This window comes from Schistocerca nitens, chromosome 6, assembly GCF_023898315.1.
Source record: "Schistocerca nitens isolate TAMUIC-IGC-003100 chromosome 6, iqSchNite1.1, whole genome shotgun sequence".
Classification (NCBI taxonomy): domain Eukaryota; kingdom Metazoa; phylum Arthropoda; class Insecta; order Orthoptera; family Acrididae; genus Schistocerca; species Schistocerca nitens.
In genome coordinates this window covers 37,848,603-37,876,364 of record NC_064619.1, presented here as the reverse complement: position 1 = coordinate 37,876,364, position 27,762 = coordinate 37,848,603, and the positions used below count along the sequence as shown (strand labels likewise).

The 27,762-nt window shown below is 37.2% G+C and overlaps 1 protein-coding gene across 2 annotated transcripts in view; it reads left to right on the top strand.

The window, feature by feature from the left end:
• LOC126262387 (S1 RNA-binding domain-containing protein 1) overlaps nucleotides 1-27,762 on the top strand; it is a 217,615-nt gene that overhangs the window by 147,825 nt on the left and 42,028 nt on the right. For both annotated transcript variants that reach the window (XM_049958987.1, XM_049958988.1), the window contains 4 exons: nucleotides 11,580-11,779; nucleotides 19,031-19,220; nucleotides 25,218-25,388; nucleotides 25,560-25,649. In XM_049958987.1, coding sequence (XP_049814944.1) covers nucleotides 11,580-11,779; nucleotides 19,031-19,220; nucleotides 25,218-25,388; nucleotides 25,560-25,649 — 651 coding nt within the window. The remainder of the gene's footprint in view (nucleotides 1-11,579; nucleotides 11,780-19,030; nucleotides 19,221-25,217; nucleotides 25,389-25,559; nucleotides 25,650-27,762) is intronic.

Below are 27,762 nucleotides of genomic sequence, written 5' to 3'. Positions count from 1 at the left end.
TTAATTACGTGAAGTAGGAATCTATTGTTTTCCTGTTATTCAACTTACATTTTATTTAATTGCTGGACCATCAACACCAATAAGTGTGTTTTCGTAATATAGGGCATTCTTAAAGGTACTTCTGCTATCGTACTCATCATGTAAACACATTAAAATAGTACCTACAGAATTTATTTAATTGCAGTCTTTCATGTATAAATGTCTATGTTGCGCTCAAAATTCACAATTGCCGAGTAATAGAAACCTTCGACCATTTGATTCGTGTGTATATTCATATTGTATACTGTAGACTTAATACTATTCAGCTTGAAATGCGGCAACTATGTATCATAGCCCCTAGACAATGAAGCCAGCCAAAACCTTTTAATATTTCAACTTTGAGTCTGAGGGTACATAGTTGAGGGCCACCATATCATTTCATTTGTTTTTAAAAGCCCGCAAGGGGCTATCACATGAACCTGAAAGATAATAAATGTAACATAATTCTCAGAAATAGGAGAGAGATGAACTGCTTTTCAATTGTAGTGTAGATGACAGATTATTGGAAACAATAACTGTCATAAAATTTCAACTGATTCGTGATTACTGTTCATTGGTCTATAACTCTTATTAAGTAGGATTCATGTAAGTTATAGTGAAGACCCAATGAACAGTGATACATTTCAGCTATGGTTAATTTACTCAGAAGGAGAGAGGTGGATCCTCAACAAACTCCAGTAGCAGATGCTACAAGAGAGATGATGTGCATCATGGATAGGTTTACTGTTAAAATTTTGAGAGTGTATGTTCCCAGAAGAGTTGAACAGCATATACTCACTCCCCCCCCCCCCCCCCCCCCCCCACACACACACTCATCATTGTTTGTTATTGTTGTGGTCTTTAGTCCGAAGACTGGTTTCTTACAGCTCTCCATGCTACTCTACTCAGTGTAAGCCTCTTCATCTCCAGATAACTACTGCAACCTACATTCTTTCGCACCTGCTTACTGTATTCATCTCTTGGTCTCTCCCCTACAATTTGTAACCCCCGCAAACTTCTCTCCAATACTAAATTGGTGACTCTTGATGTCTCAGAATGTGTTCTAGCAACTGATCCCTTCTTCTAGTCAAGTTGTGCACAAATTTCTTTGCTCCCCAATTCTATTTAGTGCATCCTCAGTAGTTACATAATCTTCCCATCTTATCATCAGCATTCTTCTGTAGTACCACATTTCAAAAATTTCTATTCTCTTCTGGTTTAAACTGTTTATCATCCATGTTTAACTTCCATACGTGGCTTCGCTCCATACAAATAGTTTCAAAAAATACTTTCTGACCGTTCACTCTGTACTCAGCATTAGGAAATTCCTCTTCTTCAGAAACACTTTTAATCCCGTTGCTAGTCTACATTTTATATCCTCCCTACTTTGGCAGTCGTCAGTTATTTTGCTGCCCAAATAGCGAAAGTCATCTACTGCTTTAAGTGTCCTATTTCCTAATCTAATTCCTTCAGCTTCAAGTGATTTAATTCGAGTACATTTCATTACCTTCATTTCGCTTTTGTTGATGTTCGTTTCAAGTCCTCCTTTCAGGAGACTGTCCATTCCATTCAACTGCTCTACCTAGAGCTTTCCTCTCTCTGACCGATTTGCAGTGTCATTTGCAAACCTCAAAGACTTTATTTCTTCTCTCTGAATTTAAACTTGTGCTCCAAATTTTTATTTTGTTTCCTTTATTGCTTGCTCAATATACAGATTGAGTAACATGGGGAATAGGCTACAACACTGTCTCATTCCCTTCTCAACCACAGCTTCCCTTTCTTGCCCCTTGACTCTTATAACTGCCATCTAATTTCTGTACAAGTTGTAAGTAGCCTTCTGCTCCCTGCATTTTACCCTTACTTTCCTCAGAATTCCAAGGAGAGTACCAGGTGCAGAAGTATGAAACCAGAATTTGTTACAAATAATTACACGTCTGTTGTTTCAAACTGGTAAACAATATTTTATTCAAAATAATCTCCATTGCTATTTATAAATTTCTCCCACCTCTCTGGGACACTGTGAATGTCACACTAAAAACACAGTTCTTCTTTTGAAGCGAACCATTTTCGTACAAATTGAAGCATTGTTCAGTGAGAGTATGCCCCAGTGATGCAAATAGATGCTAATCGGATGAGTCAAACCTGGAGAATAAGCTGCATGCCCTAGTATTTCCCAACTGAACGCCTCAATCGTTTCCCTGAACTGTTTTGCCGTGTGTGATGGGGCGTTATCATGGAGTAATAAGACTTTGTGTTGCCTTCTTCCATATTCTGGTCATTTCTCACATAATGCTCGATTTAAATAGTTCATTTGCTGTTGGCAGCGATCAGTGTTGACGGTTTCGCCAGAGTTTAGCAGCTTATAATAGATGACACCCTTCTGATCCCACCGAACACAGAGCAATTGTCTTCTTTCCAAAGTAATTTTGGCTTGCAGTGGATGTTGATGCTTTGCGTGTATTCACCCATAATTTACGACACTTTTGATTCTCAAAATATATCTATTTTTCATTGCTGGTTACTATTCTATGGAGAAATGACTTTCTTTTGTATCTTGCGAGCAGCATTTCACAAGTGATCTTTCTACTTGCTTGTTGTCTTTCATTCAGTTCATGCAGAACCCATTTTCTGCACCTTTCCCATAGCTTTCAGCCGAAGAGAAACAGCTTTCTGCGTCACTTTGAATTGTTCTGCGAGTTCCTGTTAAGTTCGAGTATCATCATCATCATCCAATAAGGCCTGCAATTCATTGTCTTCGAACTTTTTCATGATTTTCCACACTCGTCATTTCTCATGTCAAAATCACCACTTTTGAATTTTTTTAACCAGTCAAAACACTGTGTTTTTCCAAGAGCATGTTCGCTGAAAGTATCAAGCATTCAATGCGATTCTGCAATAGTTTTCTTCAAATGATAACAGAAAACCAATGCTGTCCACAAATCGTAGTTTGTAGGCACAAAACTGGACATGTTTACTTTCATTCCAATTGATCCGTAGTAAGGAGGTCCTCCAGAATGTAGAACATGTCAGAAAAATGATAATACATGACAAATATTTATAACTGAAACAGATACGTATGTATGGAACTTAGGTCACTGTGTGTTGACATTCGTCGTCAGCTCTTACAGGAAGCAGATAGTGCTGCAGGTGCAGTCTCATGGGCCCTACATTGACGGCTAGCACCATCTATAGGGAAATTCTGGTTCATATGTCTAGACCTGGTATTGTAGTCAGCATTGTCAAAGACTGTCTTTGGGTCTACAGAAGCTGTAAACAAGGTTTTTCTTTCTTTAACCTATCTGCTAAGAGAAGTCATAGAGGTCAGTATTGCCTTGCATGTTCCCACATTTTTCCGGAATCCAAACTGATCTTCCCCATGGTCCACTTCTACCAATTTTTCCATTTATCTGTAAAGAATTCGTGTTAGTATTTCACAACCATGACCTATTAAACTGATAGTTTGATAATATTCACATCTGTCGGCACCTGCTTTCTTTGGAACTAGATTTATTATATTCTTCTTGAAGTCTGACAGTATTTCGTCTGTCTCATACATCTTGCTCACCATATGAAAGAGTTTTGTCATGGCTGTCTCTCCCAAGGCTATTAGTAGTTCGAATGGAAAGTGCTCTGTCAAATTCTTCTTGCACTAATGTCTCCCATCTCATCTTCATCTACATCATCTTCCATTTCTGTAATATTGCCCTCAAGTACATCTCCCTCATATAAGACTCTATATAGTCCTTCCACTTTTCAACTTTCCCTTCTTTGCTTGAGACTGCTTTATAATCTAAGTTCTTGATATTCATACAGCTGCTTCTATTTTCTCCGAAGGCCTCTTTAATTTTCCCGTAGGCAGTGTCTATCTTTCCCCTTGTGAAATGTGCTAAATCCTTATGTTTGTCCTCTAACCATTCCTGCGTAGCCATTTTGCACTCCCTGTTGATCTCATTTTTAGACGTTTGTATTTCCTTTAGCTTGTTTCATTTACAATGTTTTCATATTTTCTCCTTTCGTGAATTAAATTCAGTTACTCATATGTCACCTAGGATTTTTACTAGCCCTCGTCTTTTTACATACTTGATCCTCTGCTGCCTTTATTATTTTATCTCTCAAGACACCCATTCTTCTTCTACTGTATTCCTTTCCCCTATTCTTGTCAATTGTTCCCTAATGCTTCCTCTGAGACTGTCAGAAATGTCTGGTTCTGAAGTCTAATGTTTAAAATTTAGTTCACAATTTTCACTTACTATGAAACATTTAATGTAACAACTTAATTCATTTTCTAATATACAGTGAAACATATCCTGTTCTGCTGAACAGAGGTTCATGAGTATGTATCAGATACAGAAAAAAGAAAACTGGTTTAAATCTCCAGAGACCCGTACAAGATGGAAAAGTTCCACTCATCTCTTCTTCAGAGCTTCTGCGGTGCCGTGCAAACTTCCACTCATGGCTTTGGACAGAGTCTGTTCACTGTTAGCAGTATGCAGCATGTAAGGCATTATACAACATGCTGTTCTGAAGATTAACTGGGAAACATGCTTAATCTGCTACACAATTTTTTATTTTATTTTTATTTTTGTATTCATTTGTTGGGGGGGGGGGGGGGGGGGGAGGGGGGGTCAGTATTTTGACTGTTTTGATGCAGCCCACCACAAATTAATCTCCTAATCTCAGAGTAACACTTGCACCCAACATCCTTCACCATTTGTTGGATATATTCCAACCTCTCGTCTCCTTTATGGTATCTACCCACAACAGCTCCCTAAAGCACACATGTCCTTTCATCCCATCCTTCTTCTCTTTAGTGTTTTCCTCATGTTCCTCTCCTTGACAATTTTGAGGGAACCTCTTCATTTCTTATCAGTCTACTTAATTTTCAACATCATTCTGTAGCACCACATCTCAAATACTTCTTATTTTCTTCTTTCCCAGTTTTCCTACAGTCCAAGTTTCAGTTCCATATAGTGTTACTCTCCAAATGTACATTCTTAGAAATTTCTTCTTCAAATTAGGGGTGATGCTTGACACTACTACACCTTCCTTAATGAGGAATCTCCTCCATACCTATGCTAATCTGCTTCTTGTTTCCTTCTTTCTTCATCCTTCATGTGCTATTTTGCTTCCATGGCAGTACAATTTATTTACTTTATCTACTTCGTAGTCCCCAGTTTTGATGCTAAGTTTATTGTTAATCTTATTTCTGATGCTCCTCATTACTATTGCCTTTCTTCAAGTCCATCTCTGTCTGTACCTTGTGCTCATGAGACTGTTAATTACATTTAACAGGTGTGTAGTTCCTTCTCAATTTCACTGATAATAACCCTGCCAAAAGTGAATCATATCATTGATATCCTTTTTCCCTGAATATTTCTTCTTCAGTTGTTTAGAGTGAAGAGTAGAATGAAGATGAATTCATGTCTTATACCATTTTTAAAATGAGCATTTTGTTCTTGGTCTTCCAGTTTTACTTTTCCGTATTGTTTCTTACACATATTGTATATTACACTCATTGTTGTATAGCTTACACCTATTTCTCTAAGAATTTCTAACACTTGCACCATTTTACATTGTCGAACCTTTTTTCTAAGTCGACATGTTCTATGAAAACATATTGATCTTTCTAAGTCTTGCTTCATCTGTCAGGCACAGTGTCAAAGCTGCATATCTGATGCCTTTACCTTTCCTAAAGTCAAATTGATTGTCATATAGCAGATCCTACACTATTAACTCAGGAACCAGCTTAGACTAACATTTTGAATAAAATATTGTTTAACATCATAAAGAAGAGATTTGTCTTTAACAATATGCACAGATGCACCTGAGTCTAAAATCCATTCCAGTTGACGATTGCCACATTTCCAAAAGAATAGAAACATGAGAGTGCCTTACCTTTTATTATTGGTCCCTCTCTCTGGGCTATCAGCAACATACCTCTTTTGCTGCGAGTCTGACCTTAGATTTACTTTTTGTGTGCACTGAGATGCAATATGCCCCCCCCCCCCCCTCTTTCTGACATCTACAGCACCTTACTGATTTCTTCTTTTTGTTTTTTGAATAAAGAGCAGATGTAGTTTCCTTCTCCAATACATGGCAGCTTGAAGTACTCTTTACATCCTGTATGATTTTCACTTTAACAATGTCGTCCAGAGCTTTCCAGCCACCTTTCGGGCAGTGATCTCAAACCCAATGTTTCTCATTAGGTTCAATGTGCCTATTATTTTGTTGATGTATTCGTCTAGACTCTTGCATTTGTCCAGCTGAGTGGTAATTAACTCACGTAATAATCCTACTTTCCTTGTAAGACCTCCATCCTCAAATGCACTTAATAATTTGTCCCAAACTTCTTTCACTGTTGCAGCTTTTTCAATGTGAACATAATTCACTGAGTCAACGAGTAATATCAACTTTGATTTTGCTTTCCTATCCATACTTGAATAATTCTGAACTGTGGATTTCATTGTCCCCTGCACCACATCCCATATGTCGTCCAAACGTAAATACACTTCTACTGAAAATTTCCAAATTTGGATAGTTTGCATGACCTGTAAGTCTTTCAATCTGTGAAATTTGCACCGCGCTCATTTTAACAGTAACTTTGATCTTTCTTAACATAGAAAATAATACTGAAGAATAATACAAAAGAGTTGCATTCCTCTTGTAAGCGTAACTTGTACTTCACTTAAGTGCACTACTTGGAACTTCTCCAATACTTTCTCACTACTATATTATGGATATACTTATTCCAAATGCGTCGCTGGGCCTGTAACCTATTACAGTCGACACAGTTGAATAAGTAATAGTGAATAAAAGACATTTAGTGCCAGTAACTATATTTGCACTTCCAGGTAAAATACATCGAACACAACAACCAAGGAACATTATATTACACACACAAAACTCAGAGCATACAATAGCACCAGAGGTCTATTATATTTCACATGATGAACTTTGCCGCCATCTCACACGAAATATATTGTTCACAAAATTCCAACAAATCTGATTGTGAAAAGATCCCTGCTTCTCTATTCTTTCCAAGGTCACCTGTGTTCGCATAAATAAAATTAGTCTTTTTCCTCCCATAAAGAAATTATTACCACATCCATGTATCTTTTGTTCGGAGGTAGCTGAATGACTCACATGCAAAATATGCTACGTATTGTTGCACTGCTGCAGTTCAAATGCGTTCTATTAAATAGAGCCACATGGTGCCAAGCTGCTCTGCTGTAGTGCAGTTCTGCTCAGTGTGGTCTTGCCTTTAGAGTTCTGAATTCCTGCTGCTGGTTTTCACATAATTCATTTGCTACTCATGAGAAACCTTCACGTAAAAAGTATTTGTATATAATGACACTCGCACAACTCACTTAATTTCAGTAAGCAGTACTTATAAACTTCTGTTAATATCTTCTGTCAACCATCTGTTATCTTTGATAAGATGTCTTTCAATTAGTTTTAATTGTTTACTAATTGTTAATTATGTTTTGTTGAATTTAGTATTTTCATGTTCCCTGACATCTAGTTATGATATGGAATGTATCAGTAGGTTTACACATAAGATATATTCTCTCTGTGAAAACATGACTGCATGCAGGCCATTAACATAGCTGTTTTAAAGTTAAACTTGGTATTTTTGCAGTCTGACGTTAATTATGCTATAACAATGCCCCTCTCTTCTATTAACTTACAGAATGAAATCACTATGTTGAAACACATTGCCAACAACAAAGGAAGCGGGCAAAATTTAGCAGACCATATCCTCAGTAACGAAACCACAAAAAAAAAAAAAATCTCTTCTGCACGCTATGAGAACTGTTGGGTATCCGTTCTCTAGTTCAAGTATCTACAAAATGATTTGCAGTAACTGCCCCAGTTATTATATAGGACAAATAGGTAGAACAATCAAAGTGAGATACAAGAACATCTATCGGGAAAGAAAGGTGATAATATACACCATTCCATCTTCATGGAATGTGTGCATATTGTTGATTATGCTGTGAAGGATTTAAATGATACCATAATTCTACCCAACGAGATAAAAGGGAGGAAATTAGATTTATGGCAAGAACTTGAAATTTTCAAACATTTAGCGAACAATGACAGTAGTATTTTAAGCAGTTAACTTCAGATTGCAAATAGACATTTCCTGAAGGCATTGTGCCAGTAATTGTGCCACTACTTCTGGCTGGTTAGCCAATTTACTGCTTGCTGTTGGCCTCCACATGATGTTTGTTTTCTTCAGAATTCTACTTTGTTATGAATCCTACTTTCAGTTTGTAATTTCACATAACATACTTTGTAATTCATAACTACTTTCTCTGTTTTATTATTTCATTTATAATGTACCCTCTTGGTTCATCCTCTCTTCCCCCATCCCCAACCCACTTTTTTATTGTATTTTAATCTGCTTATACCTTCCATTTTTAAGTGTCCAGTTCATTCAAGTGATGTACTTACTGCTAAGTGCAGCTATATATATTCTGTTTCTATTCACAGTTTACGCTGCATTCTGCTTTGCTTTCCTCAGATGCTACTGCCACAAGATTTTAATTTGTTCACATAGCATGCTTAATCATTCACAGCTACTTTACCTGGTATATTACCTCATAGGTTATAATTACCCCACCCCACCCCAACCCCCAACCCCTCACCACCTTTTTTGCTTGTATTGTAATCTGTAAATTCCCTCCTTTTTGTAAATATCTTTTATTTTAAGTTAATTGAGAGCTGCTTGATACGGCTTCACGTATTTATGCCTTTTTACACAAAGTTGACATGTGCTACAAAGTGTATTGTTTTAGATACTGTTATTTGGCACATTCCTGTATTTATTTAACAGTTCTTCTTGTGCTGCTTTCTGCACGTATGTGCAAACAATTAACACTTTTGCCTAAGCCTACTTCCTCTTTACATACCATATGACATTAATGCCTACCCCCTTTTTCTTATTCTGATTTAATTCTAGCCATTAACCATTTTACTTACTGAACTAGGTATTCACTGCTCAGTGTGGCTATGCACATAGTCATTCACGCAATAAGTGCCACATACCTTAGTTTATCTATGGCTAGTGCCTGAGTGTCTTTGTCAGTCAGCATGTCACCGGCCTTGTCTGTGCCACATTAAATGCCTTTTGGATCCAATGTCACGTGTGTTTTATTTTAAATGTTTTATGACAAATCCCAACAGTGTGTGCCATGCTAAATGTCTGCTGGATCCAGTGTCACTTGATTTTCAAATGTGCAACAAAACTCAACAGTATTGGGCTGCAACCTTCAGTTATGGATTTTAACTGTTGATATCTGTGGTTGATGAGCACTTCATACTAGACAAGAGCCTTTTGGCTCGAACATCTGTTGTTGTCAATATGTGATTCTATGAGTGAGTATGCATGTCTTTAAAAGATTTGTAATTTTTGTTTATTGAATTTAGTTCCTTCTTTGTATGACATTTGTAACTATCTTGTAATAATTTGTTCAATAGTTCTATTTTCCTTTTGAAGAAGATAAATTTATATTTGTCGAAACCATGGTTCACAATTGATAAACACTTAGTTCTGCAATGGTTTGGCTGTTATTTTCCAATTTTATCAAAATTTTTGCAAAATCTTAATACACAACAGCAGTTAATAAATATAACCCAACCACATATAGATACTATGTATACAGAAATTCATCTGTGAGGTAGGGACAGTATCCTTACAGCATGTTTCTTTGTGATCAGTACATTGAGTCAGTGTGTTGCTGAATTCAAGTATTTGAGAAGATCTATTATACAATACCTGACAAAAAGGGGAACGAACCCTGAAGGGAATGAGAAAATGAAATGCAACTTCACAGGTTGAAGGATATGTGGTGTTACTTCATGGCTATGATTACAAAATTGAGTTTAATTTATAAAGAACTGGACTGTATGATCCCGCTTATAAGCTCGGCATTGCACCCCCTCTTGACTGAATGAATGCACTGATTTAGTTGGGGAGAGTGTCATAAAGATGATGTATTCTTACATGAGGCAAGCTGGTCCACTGCTGCTGTAACTGATCCTTGATATCCTGAAAAGTGAAACTGGGACAGAGTTGATGTCCGAGATGGTCCCACACATGTTCTATCAGGGACAGATCTCGAGATCTTGCTGGCTACGGAAGTATCCAAACATCACGCAGACAGTTCATAGAGACACGTGCCATGTGTGGGTGAGCATTATCCTGTTGAAAATGGCACCATGTTTATTGTCACATGAGATAGTACACATGAGGATGCAGGATGTCTGTGATGTAACATTGTGCTGCCAGAGTTCCCTCATCACTATCAGCCAATGGCTCCCTACACAACAACACCAGAGGTAACACCATTGTGACTCTCCAAAACATGGGAAGAATGGGACATCTTACCAGGTCGACTCCATACTTACCATGAAGGTAGTGCAGAGCAGCGACTCATTGTTGAATACAGTGCGACACCATCAATCAGCAGTCTATGCTTCACAGCCATGGAACCACTCCATACACAGCCATTTGTGTTGTGGTCTTAACGGCAGCCTCATATGGTATGGTAATCCCCTAGTCCAGCTGCTGCTAGTTTCCAACCAATGTGCAGGATGTTGCAGGGAATCCATTACTTACTATCAGAAGACAAGCACAAATGTGAACAAGTTACATGTGGTGATCAAATATGGTCAACCAGAACCTTGATTATGGTTATGCCTGACCTCACATTAGTATGAAGTCCAACACTAGACCACTGTCACATCTGAGTGATCCAAAAATCGAAATGCTACACAATTCAACCAACCATACAACTAGAGACCCCCAATGAGGGTCCTTTCAAAATGTCACACATCCTGTCTCACATGTTACATGGCATCTCTGTGTTGTCCTCAGTGAGCAATCAACATCTGATGCTGTTCTTGCTTCTTATATACCCTACCAGGCCTAGTAACAATGCTAATGCACTCTGGTGGCTGTTCTGTATGTCAAAGAGACTTGTAACTCTTAATCATTTACATACCTGCCAATGGTGTATATGTGTATTATGTTGTATTGACATTCAACCATGTCTTCTGGGTGTTCCTTCTTCTTCTTCTTCTTCTTCTTTTTCCCCATTTGTTGTAGTTTGATGTCAGAGGTAGCCGCATCTGTTCTCATAATAAACAGTTTGTGTGTCCGTACTAGGTTGTAGTTTTTAAGTTGTAACTTGCCTGATGTTGACTCTATCATTTTGATGTTACTGTTGCTCATTCCTTGTCTCTGTATTTTTGTTTCTAACAGCTATATTTTCTTCATTGTTTATCATATTTACTTACATACATTATCTCTATTTGATTCTATCTGTGTCATTCATAGTTTCTTCACTAATTTGTTTTTGTGTTCTGTACGAAGCTATCTGCAATTATTGATTCCATAATTTATAGGGCAATTTATGTAGATTTGCTTTCAAAAATTTTATATAATTACTCAGTTGTCATACCTTCTACCAGAACTCTCCTACTATAATAATTATTAACTGCTTTGCCTAAGTCCTCCTCTTCCTCCTCCTTGATTCATGAATGTTATTTTGCAGGTGTGAAGTAATAGCCTTGGGTAATGGTACAGCGTGTCGGGAGACAGAGGAATATTTGTCACGGTTGATCTCCTGTGGTTGGTTCAAGCCATTTAATGTATCATTTGTAATTGTTAGTGAACAAGGTGCCAGTATTTACTCATGCAGTCCTCAGGCCAAAAAGGAGTTCCCTACAATGGATCCCAATTTAATTAGTGCAGGTAATAGATGCAAAATTTATTTTTTATTGTTTTAAAGGGAAATATTGTCATGTTAACAGAATCTTCCATCAGTTCTTGGTAGAACAACATTACAATAATTGAAAAGCACCGGTTTGCTTTTGTTCCACAGTATAGTGTGGAAATATTGTCAGGCACCATACTTTTCTTTTCTATTTCCAATTCCTTAAAAAATTGTCATGATAACAGAAGAAAATATGTTGCATGATCTGATAATAATTTTGGCCCTGCACGACTTCAGTGTTGTGGTATCTAATATCCCTGTGAGGTGATTATAACTGTATTTGGATATTCATTATTCTTTTTGCTATGACACATGCTGAGCGCAGTGTGCCCCTGTATTTATTAAAAAAAAAAAAAAAAAAAAAAAAAAAAAAAAAAACCTTCCATTCAGTCACCAATTGTATATTCCTTCTGTTTGGGGAAAAATTATATATTTTCTTAACTTCAGCCTAACTAATAAGCAATGCTGAATAGTAACAGTTCTTTAATACGCTGTGAGCTGACCTATCAGGATCTCTGCTTTAAAGATATTGATGCATAGAGAGTGTTACGGGAGAAATAATTTCATTATTTTTCCAAAAATATGTTTTGAAAAATCTTTAACTGGAATCTTAACTGATTCACATCTGAGTTCCACTTTAATTGCCTGACCTATTATTATTATGAAAAGAAAAGTTGCCATTCATCATATAGCGGATATGCTGAGTCGCAGATGGGGACAATAAAGAGACTGTGATAAATTAGCTTTCGGCCAGTATGGCCTATCTGTGACTAAGCATCTCCGCTATACGGTGAGTGGCAACTTTCCTTTTCTTAATATTGTTACGTTCCATCCTGGATTGTCCATTGTTTGATCTACTATTGTTTTATATTATTGCTGCTTTCATATTTACTTCAAAATTGCAAAAAGTGGTAAGAGATGTAAATTGTTCTAGGTACAATTACAAAATAATTCCTGCTGGACAACTAGATCTTTACATTGCACAATTTGTTCACTATTATCCAAGATCGCATTGAAAGTATTCCCATGCCCAGTCTATGCTTCGAATTAAAATATGCTTTCGTTAATATGCAGTCTTGTGCTTTACCAAATTGTCAAGCCTGGCTCCACCTTCATTAAAAAAATCATTTAGTCCATTTTTTCCACAAACCAAAGAATGGAATTTAGTTCTTTGCAAGCAACATAAGAATTACAACTGTTACCGTTCATTGCCTGGAGTTCATGGATGCGATATCTTTGTCTCCCAGCAGCATCTGTGACCCAGGTTCTGTCTTGTAGCTGGATAAGCTTTCGCCACATTCAACCATTACACAATACATGGGACAGAATAATTAGAACTACAATTATCATTTATAGTAAAGTAAAAATTCATTCTTTTCCTAATTCTTATATAAAAAAAGGGCTATTTAATGGTGTGACCATCTGAGTGGTGGAAATGTACTATTAACCCATTGATATCAGGAGGACAAAGTGGTATCTTACATAGCTTCCCCCATCTCCAACCTCGGAATGTTGAATAACAAGACAACAATAATTGTTATCACAATAAGCATAGATATTCTCAACAATAAGATGGAGAATTCCATAAATAATTTTATTGTCTTATTTTCCTTTCAAGAAGTTTTGTCAGCTGGGGGATACGAGCAATAGCTGTTACTTTAGAAACTGTATTTTTCCATTGTGGTATACCTTAACCTCAGGGCTTTACTGTGTGTAGATAAGAAGTCCACATATAGTAAAATCTTTTAACAAATCTTCGACGTATCATTTTATCAGATGGCGTACCATTTATCACTTCGTCAAATCAGTTTTTATTTTGATAAAACTGCGAGGTGTTTCACACTTTTACAACTCTGTCTTAGTACTTTCCCTCTTCCTCTCACATGAATGGCTACCTACACCAGTGAGTCTGTGAGCATCTTTCAATCATAGATTACAATTGTTAAACTTCCTCATCTTATGAGCTCTACATATCAATATAATTTCACATTTCTGTAGGGTTATGCGTCTTTATCTATAAGGTGCTCTGTTAGCAAAATGCACTTCGATTTGCAATCATCTTCCTACAAGCATGACCAACATACTCTCATTACCATCACAAGCAACTCAGCTTGGTGACACATCACTGTAGATCCAGAAATCCCGCCTGGCATTGCAGTCTATTCATCCTCCCATCCTACTATCTCGTTACTAATTCACAAACTCCTTTTCTCCAGATTATCCATCTCACTGAGAAACGTATCCTTGGATTTTTACTTTTCTATTCAATTACCCTAATAAGAATATAACAAGGTCATCCATGTACCCAACAAACCTTAAATTATTATTGCCAGCCCTTCTGATTCATAAACCCATCCCCTATTTCTGTAATTTTGGTACATGAAACAACCATACTGAAAATCACTTGGCACTAGCACATTCTCAGTATTTTTATTCACATGACTCATTCTGAAGACAAACACCTCTCCAATTACTTGTTGTTACCACAGGCAGCAGAATAACTAATTGTTGTCCCCTCATATTTATTATCAGTCACCCTCAGACAGTCCTGCCTCCCCCAAATTGACACTTCCTAAGAATTATATTTTTCACCCACTTAGCCTCACACTGTGAAAGCAAAATCAAATTGCATTGCATTATGTACAAAACTTATAAAAAATTAATGTGTGAGATGGCCACTATAAAGAGTTTGTATAGCATGATGAACATACGGTAGCTAGTTTTTTGATCAAGTCTCCTACACTGTCCCCAATTTGTTTTATACTGCATTTGTATGACCTCAGTTTTGTAGCCTCTATACTATAGTCAAGACGGATCCATTGCAGTAACTTTACTTAACAAAACACGGTCCCTCGGTACATGCACCTTTACCATTTTTACCTGTGGGAGTAACCTAATTTGTTCTTGTAATTCAGCGAAAATATTGTAGCTGCACTGCCCTTCAGTTTAAAATGCATATATTTCTTCAAATTCTGCATACTGTACAAGTTTGCCAGTCTTCCCAATTTCATATTGGCTAATATTAACACTTCAGGATGTGTAATTGTTACTACTACAAAGAAAGCCCACGTTGTCAAAATAAAAATTTAAAAAAAAAGTACCCACCAAATGGCGGCAGGGGAACATACACACAAAAGGATTTAACATTCATAAGCTTTCGGAGCCAGTGGCTCCTTCTTCTGGCAGTGGTGTTGAAAGGAAGGAAGAGGGGTGAAGGAAAAGGACTGGAGAGATTTAGGAAAAGGGGTACAGTTTAGAAAAGTCACCCAGAACCCGGGGTCAGGGAAGACTTGCCATGCCTGACCTCTAACTGAAAAATTCTCTGATTCGATTAATATGTATGTTTTTATATTTCACAGTGCTATAAGCCTGCTTGGACTTCAAAATCCAATCTGAAGTGGGCCATCTTCATTTCGTAACCCTCATGCACTGCTTTGATTTCCTTCTTTACTGGTGACAAATTCTGTAACTCCTAATTTAAAATTGGCAATTCATGTTTTATATCACATTATGAATGTTTTAATCCGTTCATTTGTTCCATAATTTGCTTAAACATCTCACATCTGTTCCCTTCCATTCTATTTATTATACTCTCAAATAAGTCAACAATATTTTAATCTGTATCTACACAAGCTTTTGCTCTTTATGTTTCTTAAATTGTTACCACAATAACATATTCGATAATACCACCACTTTAGTCAGCTGATTGAAGTTCACTGCTACTTTAAGGCTACGCGATGACCACAGTAAGGTGTGCACATCTGTTTCCCCAGCTGACTTTAAGGCTACGCGATGACCACAGTAAGGTGTGCACATCTGTTTCCCCAGCTGAACATTGCTGGTGTAAAAATTCTTTAATATGCTGCTTGCTGGCCTATCAATATCTTTGCTTCAAAAATACTGATGCATAGACAGCGGTATGAGAGAAATAATGAAATTATTTTTTCCAAAAATGTATTTAAAAAATCTTCAACTGGTATTTTAACTGAGTTGTATATTGCCTTTCATTTTTAATTGCTTGACCTATTATTATTTAAATATTATTGCTGCATTCATGGAAGTACATTCAGTTCACTATTGCAGAAAGTGTCAATAAATATAAAGTAATTGCTGCAGGACTGCTTGAGCTTTATTTTGCACAATTTGTACACTAATCGGTGTGGTGTTGAGTCAAAACATGCATCTAACTACTTACTTTCCAAACTATGCTTACTCGTCACAAAGAAAAAATAAAACAAAAATCAGAGCTTTCCCTAGTTGACACCACCATTTTGCAATCTACTGTAAAGAAGCAAACTACCTTCTTCAGGTGTTTTGCCATCTAACTATTCTCTAACATTCCCCAAGACAAAATTCTAAGAGTCTGCTAATCATATTCACACACCACATCAATGCTGAGAATTAAAATTTGCTCCCTTTAGTATCTTCTTGTGTATGCTTGTTTCTTACTGAGTTTCCAGTGCTGGCTCTGACTTCAAGATAAAAGCTTGTGCAGTCAGTTGATTCTACAGACTGAGGAATGTATTTTAACTCTTCACAAGCATTGTAAGAATACATTACTCTCACAAGTAAATGTGATGAATAGTGAAAGCAGGCGAGATACCACATAGACAGCTCACAGAAATGAAAACAACAAATAAACGGAAGTGAACTATATTACAACAAGGGAATTCAAGAGTCAAAACTTATGAAATGGAATGAAATTTCGAAAACCATTAAAAAGATGTGTTTTGACAGAGCACAGAGAAACTGTGTGATTGTGAAACTGTTTTGTTCATTTGTTGCAGCTTATGCGACAAACTATTACATTTTCATCATTTCCTCGGGAATGATCACATTCACATTCATACGAACACCTAAAATGGGCAAGGAGGCATCTCTCACTCACTCACCAGGCGTACAAATTGGGTCCTATCATATGACACACGTACTGTCACTAATGCCTTGTATAACACACCAGATGTGTTTTCCAGTGGAGGATTCAGTTGACTTGTTGCCTTGTCAGCAAAGGTTTGTGGTTCCCATTCGAAAGCCCTTTCTTAGGGCTGCTAATAGAGTAGCTGTGTAAAATCAACCTTCATTACAGGTGCATTTCTTACACCTCAATGTTGTAAACAGGTGTTACACCATAACACAAGCACAAATTTGAATACAGTGAACAGCAGGAGGGGTGGGCGAAGGGGCGGGGGCAGGGGGGGGGGGGGGGGGGCACGAGGGAGATTTGAACATGGCTCGCCCGATTTGCAGCCCAACACCATGACCTCTTAACCATAATGCTGTTGCTTCTCTTCTTTACTCAGTGTTGCAGTTGTAGCTTGGCTCATTCTCTGTTCCTATTTCGTTCTTTTTTTCACAGTTCAGTACACCTTCTTCCTGTGTTGATGCTTGATCTGTGTTCAGTTTTTGATGGGCTGTCCAGTGGGCTCTCTTGCCACTAAATCTGAGAAGGTTGCAATGTGGAGTTTCCCTTGCAAGATTTTAGGGCAGGCAACTTTCATAGGTGGTAGTCTGGACCTGTACAGAAAAAAGACTAGTAAACATGGGCCCTAAAATGCATACCTTAAGAGCTATGAGCTATCTTCAGTACTGTTAAACCCCTCTCTCGTACTGCAAGCTATTTGGTTTCAATATTTTTTGGAGGGGGTAGTATGTACCAAAATGAGAAAAAAATTTCCGGTAAATATGTGTTCTAAAGTGAATACATTAAGGGCTATGCACACTTGTTCAGTACATTCGATTCATGTTTATGTTTAGATGTTTCACTAAGCACTATGCCTACCTGGACCTCAACATCCACTCTAGAGAGTTCCATTCTCATTTCATAACCATCATGCACTGTTTCGATTTCCTTTTTTACTGATGAGAAATTCTGTACCTCCTAGTTTAAAACTGACAATTCATGTTTTTTATCTTTTGTGTACTGACCGGAGAAATTTCTACACGTGCTTTTGCATTTTAGTAACTGTGTAATGTAGATTTACACTATCTGAATTGCCACTGTTATTTGTTTTAATTTGAAGTGCCAGTAGCCATTGCACAGAACTCAGTCAGGTGCCAACAACATCAGGAGAGTAGATTGTTTGTGTGTTCATTTTGTGAGCTTCTAAGTAAAATTGACTTACCTATTTAGATTTGTCTATGTGCCGTTGTTGTTTGGTTGTCAATGTCTCGTGTGGGGACTGTGAATACCGTGTTAAGATGCAAGCTGAGTGGGGACCTGCTCACAGCTCTATGTGATGCTGGCTTCAGTCATGCAACTTGAGGCTGTTGCCAGTGGGCGTCACTGTGGGGGCAGGGGGGGGGGGGGGGGAAGGTGATGTGGCGATCCAAGAGATATCCAGTACGCCCCACATCTCCCTCGATCAGTCTGCTATTGTGGTCAGCCTGGTTACTGCTGACATTGAGGTTGATCCCTCACCTGTGCATGAGTGGAAGGTCATTTTAAGGTGTTGCATGCTGTGAAAGTCTTTTCAGGGGACAAATAGAAAGGCCTTCCCCGTTTTTCTTCAAACAGGTGTCATGCGTATTTGTGGCTGGTAAAGATCCTGAGCCAGCTGCAATCATCTCTTCTGTTTCTGTGGAAGCCTCCAGGCATTCATAGAAGGTGGGATTATTGGCAGTTGGAGCTCAGAGTTAGGCGTGTAACAGAGCCCATTAGGGATATGGTTGCCAAGGGGGAGAGAAATTCAGTGACACTCTGCGTGCATACTGAGGTGAGCCATCCCAAATGTAGACTAGGTCCTTCCAAAGTCCATGAAGAGCACAGGCTGCATATTAAGTTTAGAAGAAGGAAACATTGCGTGTTGTCCCAGTGACAAAACAGTAACTGGATACCTAAATTGAGGATCAGAAGTAGGACAGAGGAGAATGTTTTTCTCTAGCATGTTAGAAATCATATCTTAAAAATAATCTGCACATTACATGAAGTGTTCTATTGCTTTGCACTCTGACTATTTCATTAGTAGAACATTTTAAACAGAGTTTGTACAGCATTTCATCTTATGACGTTTGTCTGTTTTAGAACTTCTTGAACTTTAATTTGCATTGTTCTTTCCTAAAAAGTAAAAAATGTGTTTGTGGTGTTATGTATATGTTTGTTGTTGTTGTGTACTTTAGTACTCACATTCATATATTGTTTCATGGCAAGGGTGTAAAATGTTGTTGGATCTCTGTAAATTTTATGGAATTGTTGGTACCATTTCAATTACATTACCCTTCCCCGGTTACAGTTTCAGTGGCACGGAGACTGCAGGACCCTATGGCAGAACTAGTTAAGATAGAACCAAAACATCTAGGTGTTGGGATGTACCAGCATGATGTTCCTGAGAAAAAGCTAGTGGCAACTTTGGATGAAATAGTTAGTGAATGTGTCAGCTTTGTTGGAGTTGATATTAATACAGCTTCAGATTGCATCCTCAGGTAATTGGCAATTTAGAGAAAGAATATGCCATCTAATCTTATTTATAATCAAACCCCCCTCTAGCTTAGTAAATAATTTTTGTTCAGTAGCTTCCTTAAAAAAACTTTTCTTTTTGTAAACCATTACTTTACAAATATGCTCTGTAAACAGAGAAGTTGTAGTAACCCGTAAAATGTTATTAAACACTGATCAGTTACAATGATTATGTGTGTATAACAAGAACAATGAAAAACACACACACACACACACACACACACACACACACACACACACACACACACTTTCTTTTTTTTTCATCTCTGCAGCTCCTTATCACAGTTCAATGTTTCCGTTATGTACTGAGTTGTTGTCTTGACTCGTTTGTATTCCACTCTGGACTTTCCTAGTATTTTATTAAAATTGTAAATTCCTTACTTTCTGTCTGTTTTACTGAAAAAATTGTATCAGATTGTGCCAGTCTCAGAATTAACATTTTCCATCACGCACGCGCGCACGCACACGCGCGACAGCAGTCCCACAGGCAGTGTGGTTTGAGTTGCTTGAGAGCGCGTGCACGCGTGTGTGTGCGCGTGCGTGCGTGCACGCGCGCCATAGTAGCTGAAGGTAAATGTATTTCCACTCTCCCTGGAATGCAGTTAATTGTTATTGGCATAGCCCATATCAATTCAGGCAGACATATTATTGAATTTAGCATATGTTAAAATGAAAGACCCCCCCCCGTACAAAAGAAATCTGCCGAGATGCAGCCCTCCAAAGATGACACTGCACATACCGTTTTGAAGATGTGAATTTTGGAAAAAAAATTTAAATGCTGTATCTCTGGAATAGTTCTAAATATTTTTTTTTTCCCAAAAGATAATTGCTTTATGATTACAAAGAAATCATCCATTTGGACTTATCTGTCTAGGTTATTTTACTATAGCGTTTGTAACGAAGCAAGCTGGGAAATTTTTTACTTCCCCTCGTTTTGCCATCTGCCTGCTTAAATTTGTTTTTTCACTTTTAACTAATTATCATTAACATATGTGAGTATGATCTGCATTTTCATAAAAGAAATAGGTTGGCCCTCAGTTTTAAAGAATGTACCACCAGATCTAGTCATACGCTTAGTTTCAGATATGTAATTGATTTTCTAATTTATTTTGACTATTCCTAGTTAATATTTTTTGTTATAGGCTGAAATCAGTAATTGTTTCGTAACTTAAATTCTGTTGTTGACTTATAAACAAATATAAATTCTGTACTAATTATAAATATTTGGAGGAACAACTAATAATATTCTTAAAGAATCTATGTGGCTCTATTAGAAAACATGTTAACAAAGGCAGCTCCTAATTAATTCCATATCAATTTCCAGTTCTGTCAAAAGTATTGTTTGCATAACTGTATTTGTCAATTTCGTGATTTAAACAAATAATACGGCTTAACCCCTGTAGTAGAAGAAACTGTTAAAAAGACGCAATTTTTTGATGTATTCAGTTAATTCAGTGAGTTAAGTTTTAATTGTGATTTCTGTAAATTAAACATCAAACAATGTGTAGTTTCAGTGCCTATTATTGTGATAATATGTAAGGGCCCGATTTTTGGTCCTGACAGTCAGCCCTAGCCGAGTTTCAGATGCGGAACCCGTATTGGTTAGATCAACAACAGTGCATCAACTTAACTGTGAAATAAGTGTCACACCAATAGGCTGTGTGTTAAAGCAATGACAATTTCTGTTCAATTTATTTGAAAGACTGTGAAGTGTTTGGTTAGGTTTTTACTGCTCATTGATGTTCAACAGTAAACTATTGTAGCAGTATGCTGATGTTTGCCTGCAACCTATTAGTGAGACTTATTGAAAGTTAAACAATAGTGCACTGGCCATATAAGTGTGTATTATTGGGGTGGGGGAGGGGCTGTGAACAGTGAAAGTAAAGAACTGTGAAATACATCTGTGCAACTGTCGGCTACATCATTTACGTAGTCAGTGTCATACTTCAACTCCCCTATTTTTCAGCCTGTATAGCAACGCAGTAAGTTGACACCTAGGACGAGCAACGAGATAATAAAGCAGGCAAATATCACACGTTATGAACTTTTTTTAATTAATAATTCCCCTCCCCCCCCCTCCCCTACGTGCCAATCCATAAAATTTTGATTTTTTTCTGTTGAGTAGTACCATATAGTTCTACATTCCCTGAAAAGGAGAGCTTCCACTTTTATGTTGAACATGTTTTATAAACAATTTAAATTTTTGCCATACACAAAATCTGTTTTATTTTCACATTCTCACATAACAGGCTCATAAAAATCAAAACGTAGCCTTATTTAACATAATTTTAGTTTTGAAATATGAGTAAGAGACTCATGTTTCTAGCATTTTAATTGGTTCGAAAGTGTATGTGGAAGATCCAAAGACTTAAAGGTTTCAATTTATACAGCTTCTGTGCACTCTGTTTTGTACTGAAATTAGCCAGTCAGTGAACTAAAAGTGTGTTCCACTGCTTCAGTACCTTCCTTTGATACAGAGTGATGCCTTTCTGTTGAACCAATAGGAACTGGAGAACTTACAATCTTCGGAACATTGTGAACAGGAAGTGAGCACTGATGGCATTGTTGCTGTCCAGCTGGAAACCTATATCCAGCAGCTGGCCCATGTGGTAGCATAAAGTTCACTACAATTTCATTTAACTCATAACTAGTGACTATAATCTCTGCAGTCCACCAGTCACAGGGGAAAATGTGTCTTCTGAATTTCTTTCACAGGCATAATTTGTGTGGACCATTCTTCTTTTTTGTGCTCACAGAATTCTTTAATTTCCTCTTTGGACAAAAGAACGAAGGCTGTAGATGTGTAAGATTTGACGACTCTCGTAAAATCCTCAGCATTTTGAATCACAGCTGTATTTGGTCTGGAAAGATGATGTTTTGTAGCCTGGGGCTTCAGCAGGCCTCCTACACCATCACAAGGCCCCTTCCCGTGACCAGTTGCACTGTGTACCCAGTCAGTTGGCACAAGCGACTCACTTAATGCAAACAGCAGGTAAGGATTTTTAAAATGACTGGGAGCACCATCAGAAATAATGATGATCTTCTCTGCCCCTGTATGCAGTTGAAGAATTTTGCGCATTGCTAGCAAAGCACGTGCTGAGTCATGTCCTGATTCGTGACTTATAACTGCAACACTTGTGGTTTTGAAAAAATGTCACTCCTGTAAAAATTGAAACGTGGTCATTACTCCAATGATATCCTTGTACTTCTTGTGGGAGAGTTACAGACCAGTTCTCTGCAAAATCATAGTGAAGCACTAAACGTAGTTCTTCAGCCTCTACACACCCTTTCGCTTCTGCAATGTGTTGTTGCAACTTCTTCAGATGCTGTTGTGTTTCTGCTTTCACTGACCATTTACCATGTTCATCAATGAGACTGTCAAAGGCAACAGTTTTCTTAATTAGTTTATTTTCCTCCCATCCCGCATATGTAACTTCTGCAGAGTTATCTGCTAAGTCTTTCAGACCAAGTGTCTGTAAAGACACTCCTCCCTTTCCAGGGCAGTCACCACATTCTGGAAACAAACAACAACTCTCTCGCTTTACGTCACAGATTACTAATGACTTCACACGCCCAACCAAGGTGTCATATGTCACGTGCCCAAGTAAGTTTTTCAAAGTTACCACAAAAAGATCAAAATTTGCGCAGTACACACATAAACAGACATCTCTAGATGGGTGTGGAACTACCCCTTAGGTTGCAGTGCATGAAATTTTGATCTTCCAATATGTGAAGTTGTATAGAAGCTCTTATAAACTGCATAAGTTTCGTTAATACTGCGAGTCATGTGCCTCCAGATAAAATGACTGCACTGTTTGAACTTGAACTTCTTCTACAGGATGACCATAATAGGGATCTGGTCTTTTACAGACCTCACATTTCTACTATGTACTTTGATACGAATGGAACATGCTTCAAAATTGTCTCCTTTGAGAATGTCTCTGGAATAATAGTTAAGACTTGCACCTTTTCACTGTAGGATGCACAATATTCAACAGCTGAATTTATATTTGTGAAAAATTCCTGGCAACAGTGCTTTGGTTCATTTTCTTCTGTAGGTGGAATTTCTGCATTGAAGAGCGAGGCCAGTTTTGCTGTAGTGTATTGATCCATAGCTTTAGTAATTTCTCTGCGCTTTATTCGTGCATAGAGCTTATGACTACGGTTTCTTAACAGGACTAACACCTACCTCTGTAGTTGATTGATTCAGGGTACTTAATTCTTCCTCTGTTGATGCAAAATCTACATCATCAGTACAATGGTTGGCATCACCTTGTTCAGATACTATCATTGTTGTTATTCTGTCAAAACATTATTGAACACACAAAGTCGTCACTGGAAACATCTTCACATTGAAACAGTCTTCAAATGAGAACACTTATTCCCAACCTGAAGAAGGCCTTTTTTTATTGGTTTTGTCTTATATCCCACTCTTTTAAGGATATGCAAATAGTCAGCACACTTCGCTCTCCGGTGGCCCCAGTCAGAAGACTTTTCAAACAGTCCTTTTCACAAAACACACTGTAACAGTGTCAACTGGCAAATTCATCAAGAAACACTAAACTCACTTTATGGTCTCAGATTTCTTAGAAGCCTCTTCAATAAACAAATTAGCACTGAACGACTACAATACAGAAATTTGCAATGAACAACCACGACAAACAAACTGACAAGAAACTACAACAAAGTGTAAGAAATATCTGCAGCAATGAAATAGAAAAGAAATAATTGCACCAAAGAAAGTGATAAGAAATAACTGCAACAAAGACAACAGAAATAAACATTGTAACAAAGAAATTAGTAAGAAACAACTTCAGTGAAGACAAACATTACCCTTGAATGTTAAAAAAAAAAAAAATTTAAAAGTAAAACCTGTTCAACTTAAAAGTGGAAGTATTACATGGTACTAATCAACAGAAAAAAAATCAAACTTTTCTGGATCGGCATTTTTGGAAACAAAAAATCTGTAAATTATAAAAATAATTCAAAAGGTGACAGTAAAAGAACTTTGACAGATATGCCCAAACGGAGGATATCATTGTAATCATAAAGTAATTGTCTTTAAAATAAAGAGATACAGAATTTTTAAAAAAATTCTGAAATTTGCATCTTCAAAATGGTGTTTGCAGTGTCACCTTTGCAGGCCTGAATCTTGGAGCAGGAATTTTTTTTGGAGAAAACAAAAAAATACGTGTTTCGTACTTACTACATAATTTTAACATATGCTAAATTCAATAACATCTGAGACTATGAAGGTAGCCCCCTCCCCAAGTGATACTGATTATGCCTGTTGCTTTTTTTTTAAAGAATTAATTTGACATATGACTAGCACTTTAATTCATCTTGAAATATTTTATGGGCTTCACTGAAACTGAGTCCACAGTTACAGTGAATCATTTGAATGGTTTAAGGCTGCCTGCAGCTGTTACTACTTCTTTATTCATTCTTAGAGCATTATCAGTTATCTGCACAAAAATTCATCAATGGTGCATTATGCCATACAAGCCTCTGCACCTGTTTATATCTGAATGGCATCGACTTAACTGTCACATACTCAGTACAATGATAACTTCCCATCTGTGTTTATGTTGTGGTGTGTCTAAACTCTTCTCATTTATGTTCCTGTACACTTTGTTGCATGCTTTAAGGGTTGTGTAAATAGTTATTAATAAAGTACGTTCATAGAATTTGAATGCATGAGAAGGGAAACATAGTATGTTCGAACTGCTGTCTCAACATTTTTTCCTCTCTCTCTCTCTCTCTCTCTCTCTCTCTCTCTCTCTCTGTGTGTGTGTGTGTGTGTGTGTGTGTGTGTGTGTGGGAGCGCGCGCGCGCGTGCGTCTGGGTATTCTGAAGCGCATCAGTACTTGATTAAGTTGTGTTTGTGCTTCTTGGCAAGGATTTACATACTGTGTGTAAATTTTAAATTACTTGTTCTTTCATTCACCCTTTGTTTGTTGTAGGCACATTGCTGGTTTAAGTGCCACGAAAGTACAGAATCTTATTGAATGGCGATCCACTAGAGGACCTTTCATTAATAGAAATCAGCTGAAACTTGTAAAAGGAATAGGCAGTAAGACCTTCGAACAATGTGCTGGATTTATTCGTATTATGCCACAGACATTGGAAATGAGGTTCGTGAGAGTAGTAACTAACAACAGTTTTAGAAAGAAAACATTCAGGACAAATTTCAACATTATAATGAGATGGAAATAGAATAAATAAAATTAACAAAAGTAGTTATAATAGTTATAAACAAAATTTTATTTTCTTTTTCATTCATTCAAGAAATGTTTCTGTTACAGGGAAACAAAAAATTTGGCCAGTGCTGGAGAGAAACCAAATGTGCTGGATCAAACATGGATTCATCCAGAGTCATACGGCATTGTCAATAGGTATTTACACACATCTGTTCACAACCTGGTGTGAAGTGTCCTTGTAGTGTGTTTTCATACCCCTTGTTATAAAAATTAGTAATGTATTTTTAAAATAATTACTGACGAATGTTTCTTTTCCACACAAGTTCGTATCCCTTTTTGCTGCAGTATTTTCTCGTTACACTTTTTTTAAGACAATGCACAGTTAAATAGCAAAATGGTGTCAGTATTTTGCAGCTCTGCATCAAAAGGTTGTAATGATTAAGTGACATTAAAAGTTTATTACTTATACTATGATCTTGTGTGCGTTGTGTGTAAGTGATGAATGGAATAAGCTATTATCGCTGTTGTTGATGACAAACCATTTCACAAAATCTGGAACATCTTGCACAAAATGTCCAACATTACTCTTATTCTGGATTGTACATATTGATAACACTTTTATGAACAAAGCTTTCAGACTACATTCTTACAAAGATTGTTGATAATGGAGTAAGGACCACCTAAGTGTTCAGATAGTAACATTACTTAATTGAATGGAATGGGAGGAATGAAAATGTTCCAGGCACAACGGGGGAGGGGGTGGGGGACACAGAGACAAGAAATGGTGTGATGTGTATTGAGATGGAAAGACAAAGAGAATATTAATATTTCAGTGAAAATAATTTCTGAAAATATAATGTAGTGAGATAGATAAAATAATTCCACTCACGAAGAGGAAGCAGGAGACAACTTATATAAAGATTAAGAAAATGTGCAAGATTTTGCAGCTAGTGGCTCCTCTTTCTGGCAGAAGGTTGGAAGCAGAAGGAAGAGGCATAAAAGAAACTTTACTAAGCTCTGCCTATTTCCTAAAAAACATTGCCAATATTTTCTTTCCTCCCTCTTCCTTCTGCTTTAACCATCCTGCAAGAAGAAGGAAACACTAACTCTGAAAACTTGCACATTTCCTTAATCTTTATATACGTTTTCTCAGGCCACCATGTGGTGAGTAGATTATTTTATCGATACAATTACAAAAAGAAAATTAAGGTGGTAATGCGCAACAGAAGCAAGAGAATGGGGTTTGAAATGCAAGTTGAGCTGAAGAGAAGGACAACAGAAAGGGGGGGGGGGGCATTAAGTAGTAATAATTGCAAAAGTAATGAAATAAAGACATCTAAAGAATGGAAAGTGATTTAAGAAACCAATTCCTGCTGCAGAATTATATGACCGAAAAACGTTTCATATGTTTTTATAAGAACCTGTTGGGAAACCTCTTGTTGCCACCTTCTGATCCACCATATTTCTTCTATTCCACGTTGTATTGCTAAATGTGGAGATCGCTGTAATGAAAAGAGAGCTGCAGTTCCTAAAAATGCTTGACATTTTTAATTGAGTGTAGAGTGTGAGGTACAGGCAGATCCTAATTGGTCCAGACTTTTTGTATTGACATGTTGTATTGGTCAATCTTAATTGTAGAATCATGGCATGTGGATTTACTATGTCATAATACTGAAGACTATGAGATACAGGCATTGGTGGTGTTTTGGTCCTGTGCCTACAAGACACTCTATTTAGAGGGCTGGTGAGTATCCTCCCTTATATTTGATGACGACTCCTTTGATGAAAAAAGCACAAGAACTGTATTACATCACTCCTAGAAGTTGGTTTTGTATCACTGCTTATTATCCCCTTATGACCTTCCACTAATCAAATGAGAGCAATAAGTCCCTGTGAAATTTGTTTAATATTTGAAGATATTAACATTGCAAATAGTGTCTTTCTTTTTAAAATGTGATTTGGCTTCAGAGCACCCAGAATGATTCTAGATTAAAATATGGGGTGTGGGTGTCCAATAATTATTTGAATTCTCATACAGTGTCTCCAAACAGTGTACCATGTATTATTCTTTCAAAGTCAACTACTATTTGGGGTTTCTCCAACTACAGCAGCTCTGCTTTCAGTATTTAGAGTACAAGTAAAGGAAATAAATGTATGTATTTTAACTCATTGTATTGTGTGATTTAATGAAATGATCAGCTATAATAGTTGTCCATATAAATGCTGTTACTTACTCAATAAACAAAAAATCAGACCAACAGTTCACAAGTTATTGCGTCACATCTGCTTACTAACTCCATCCACTGTA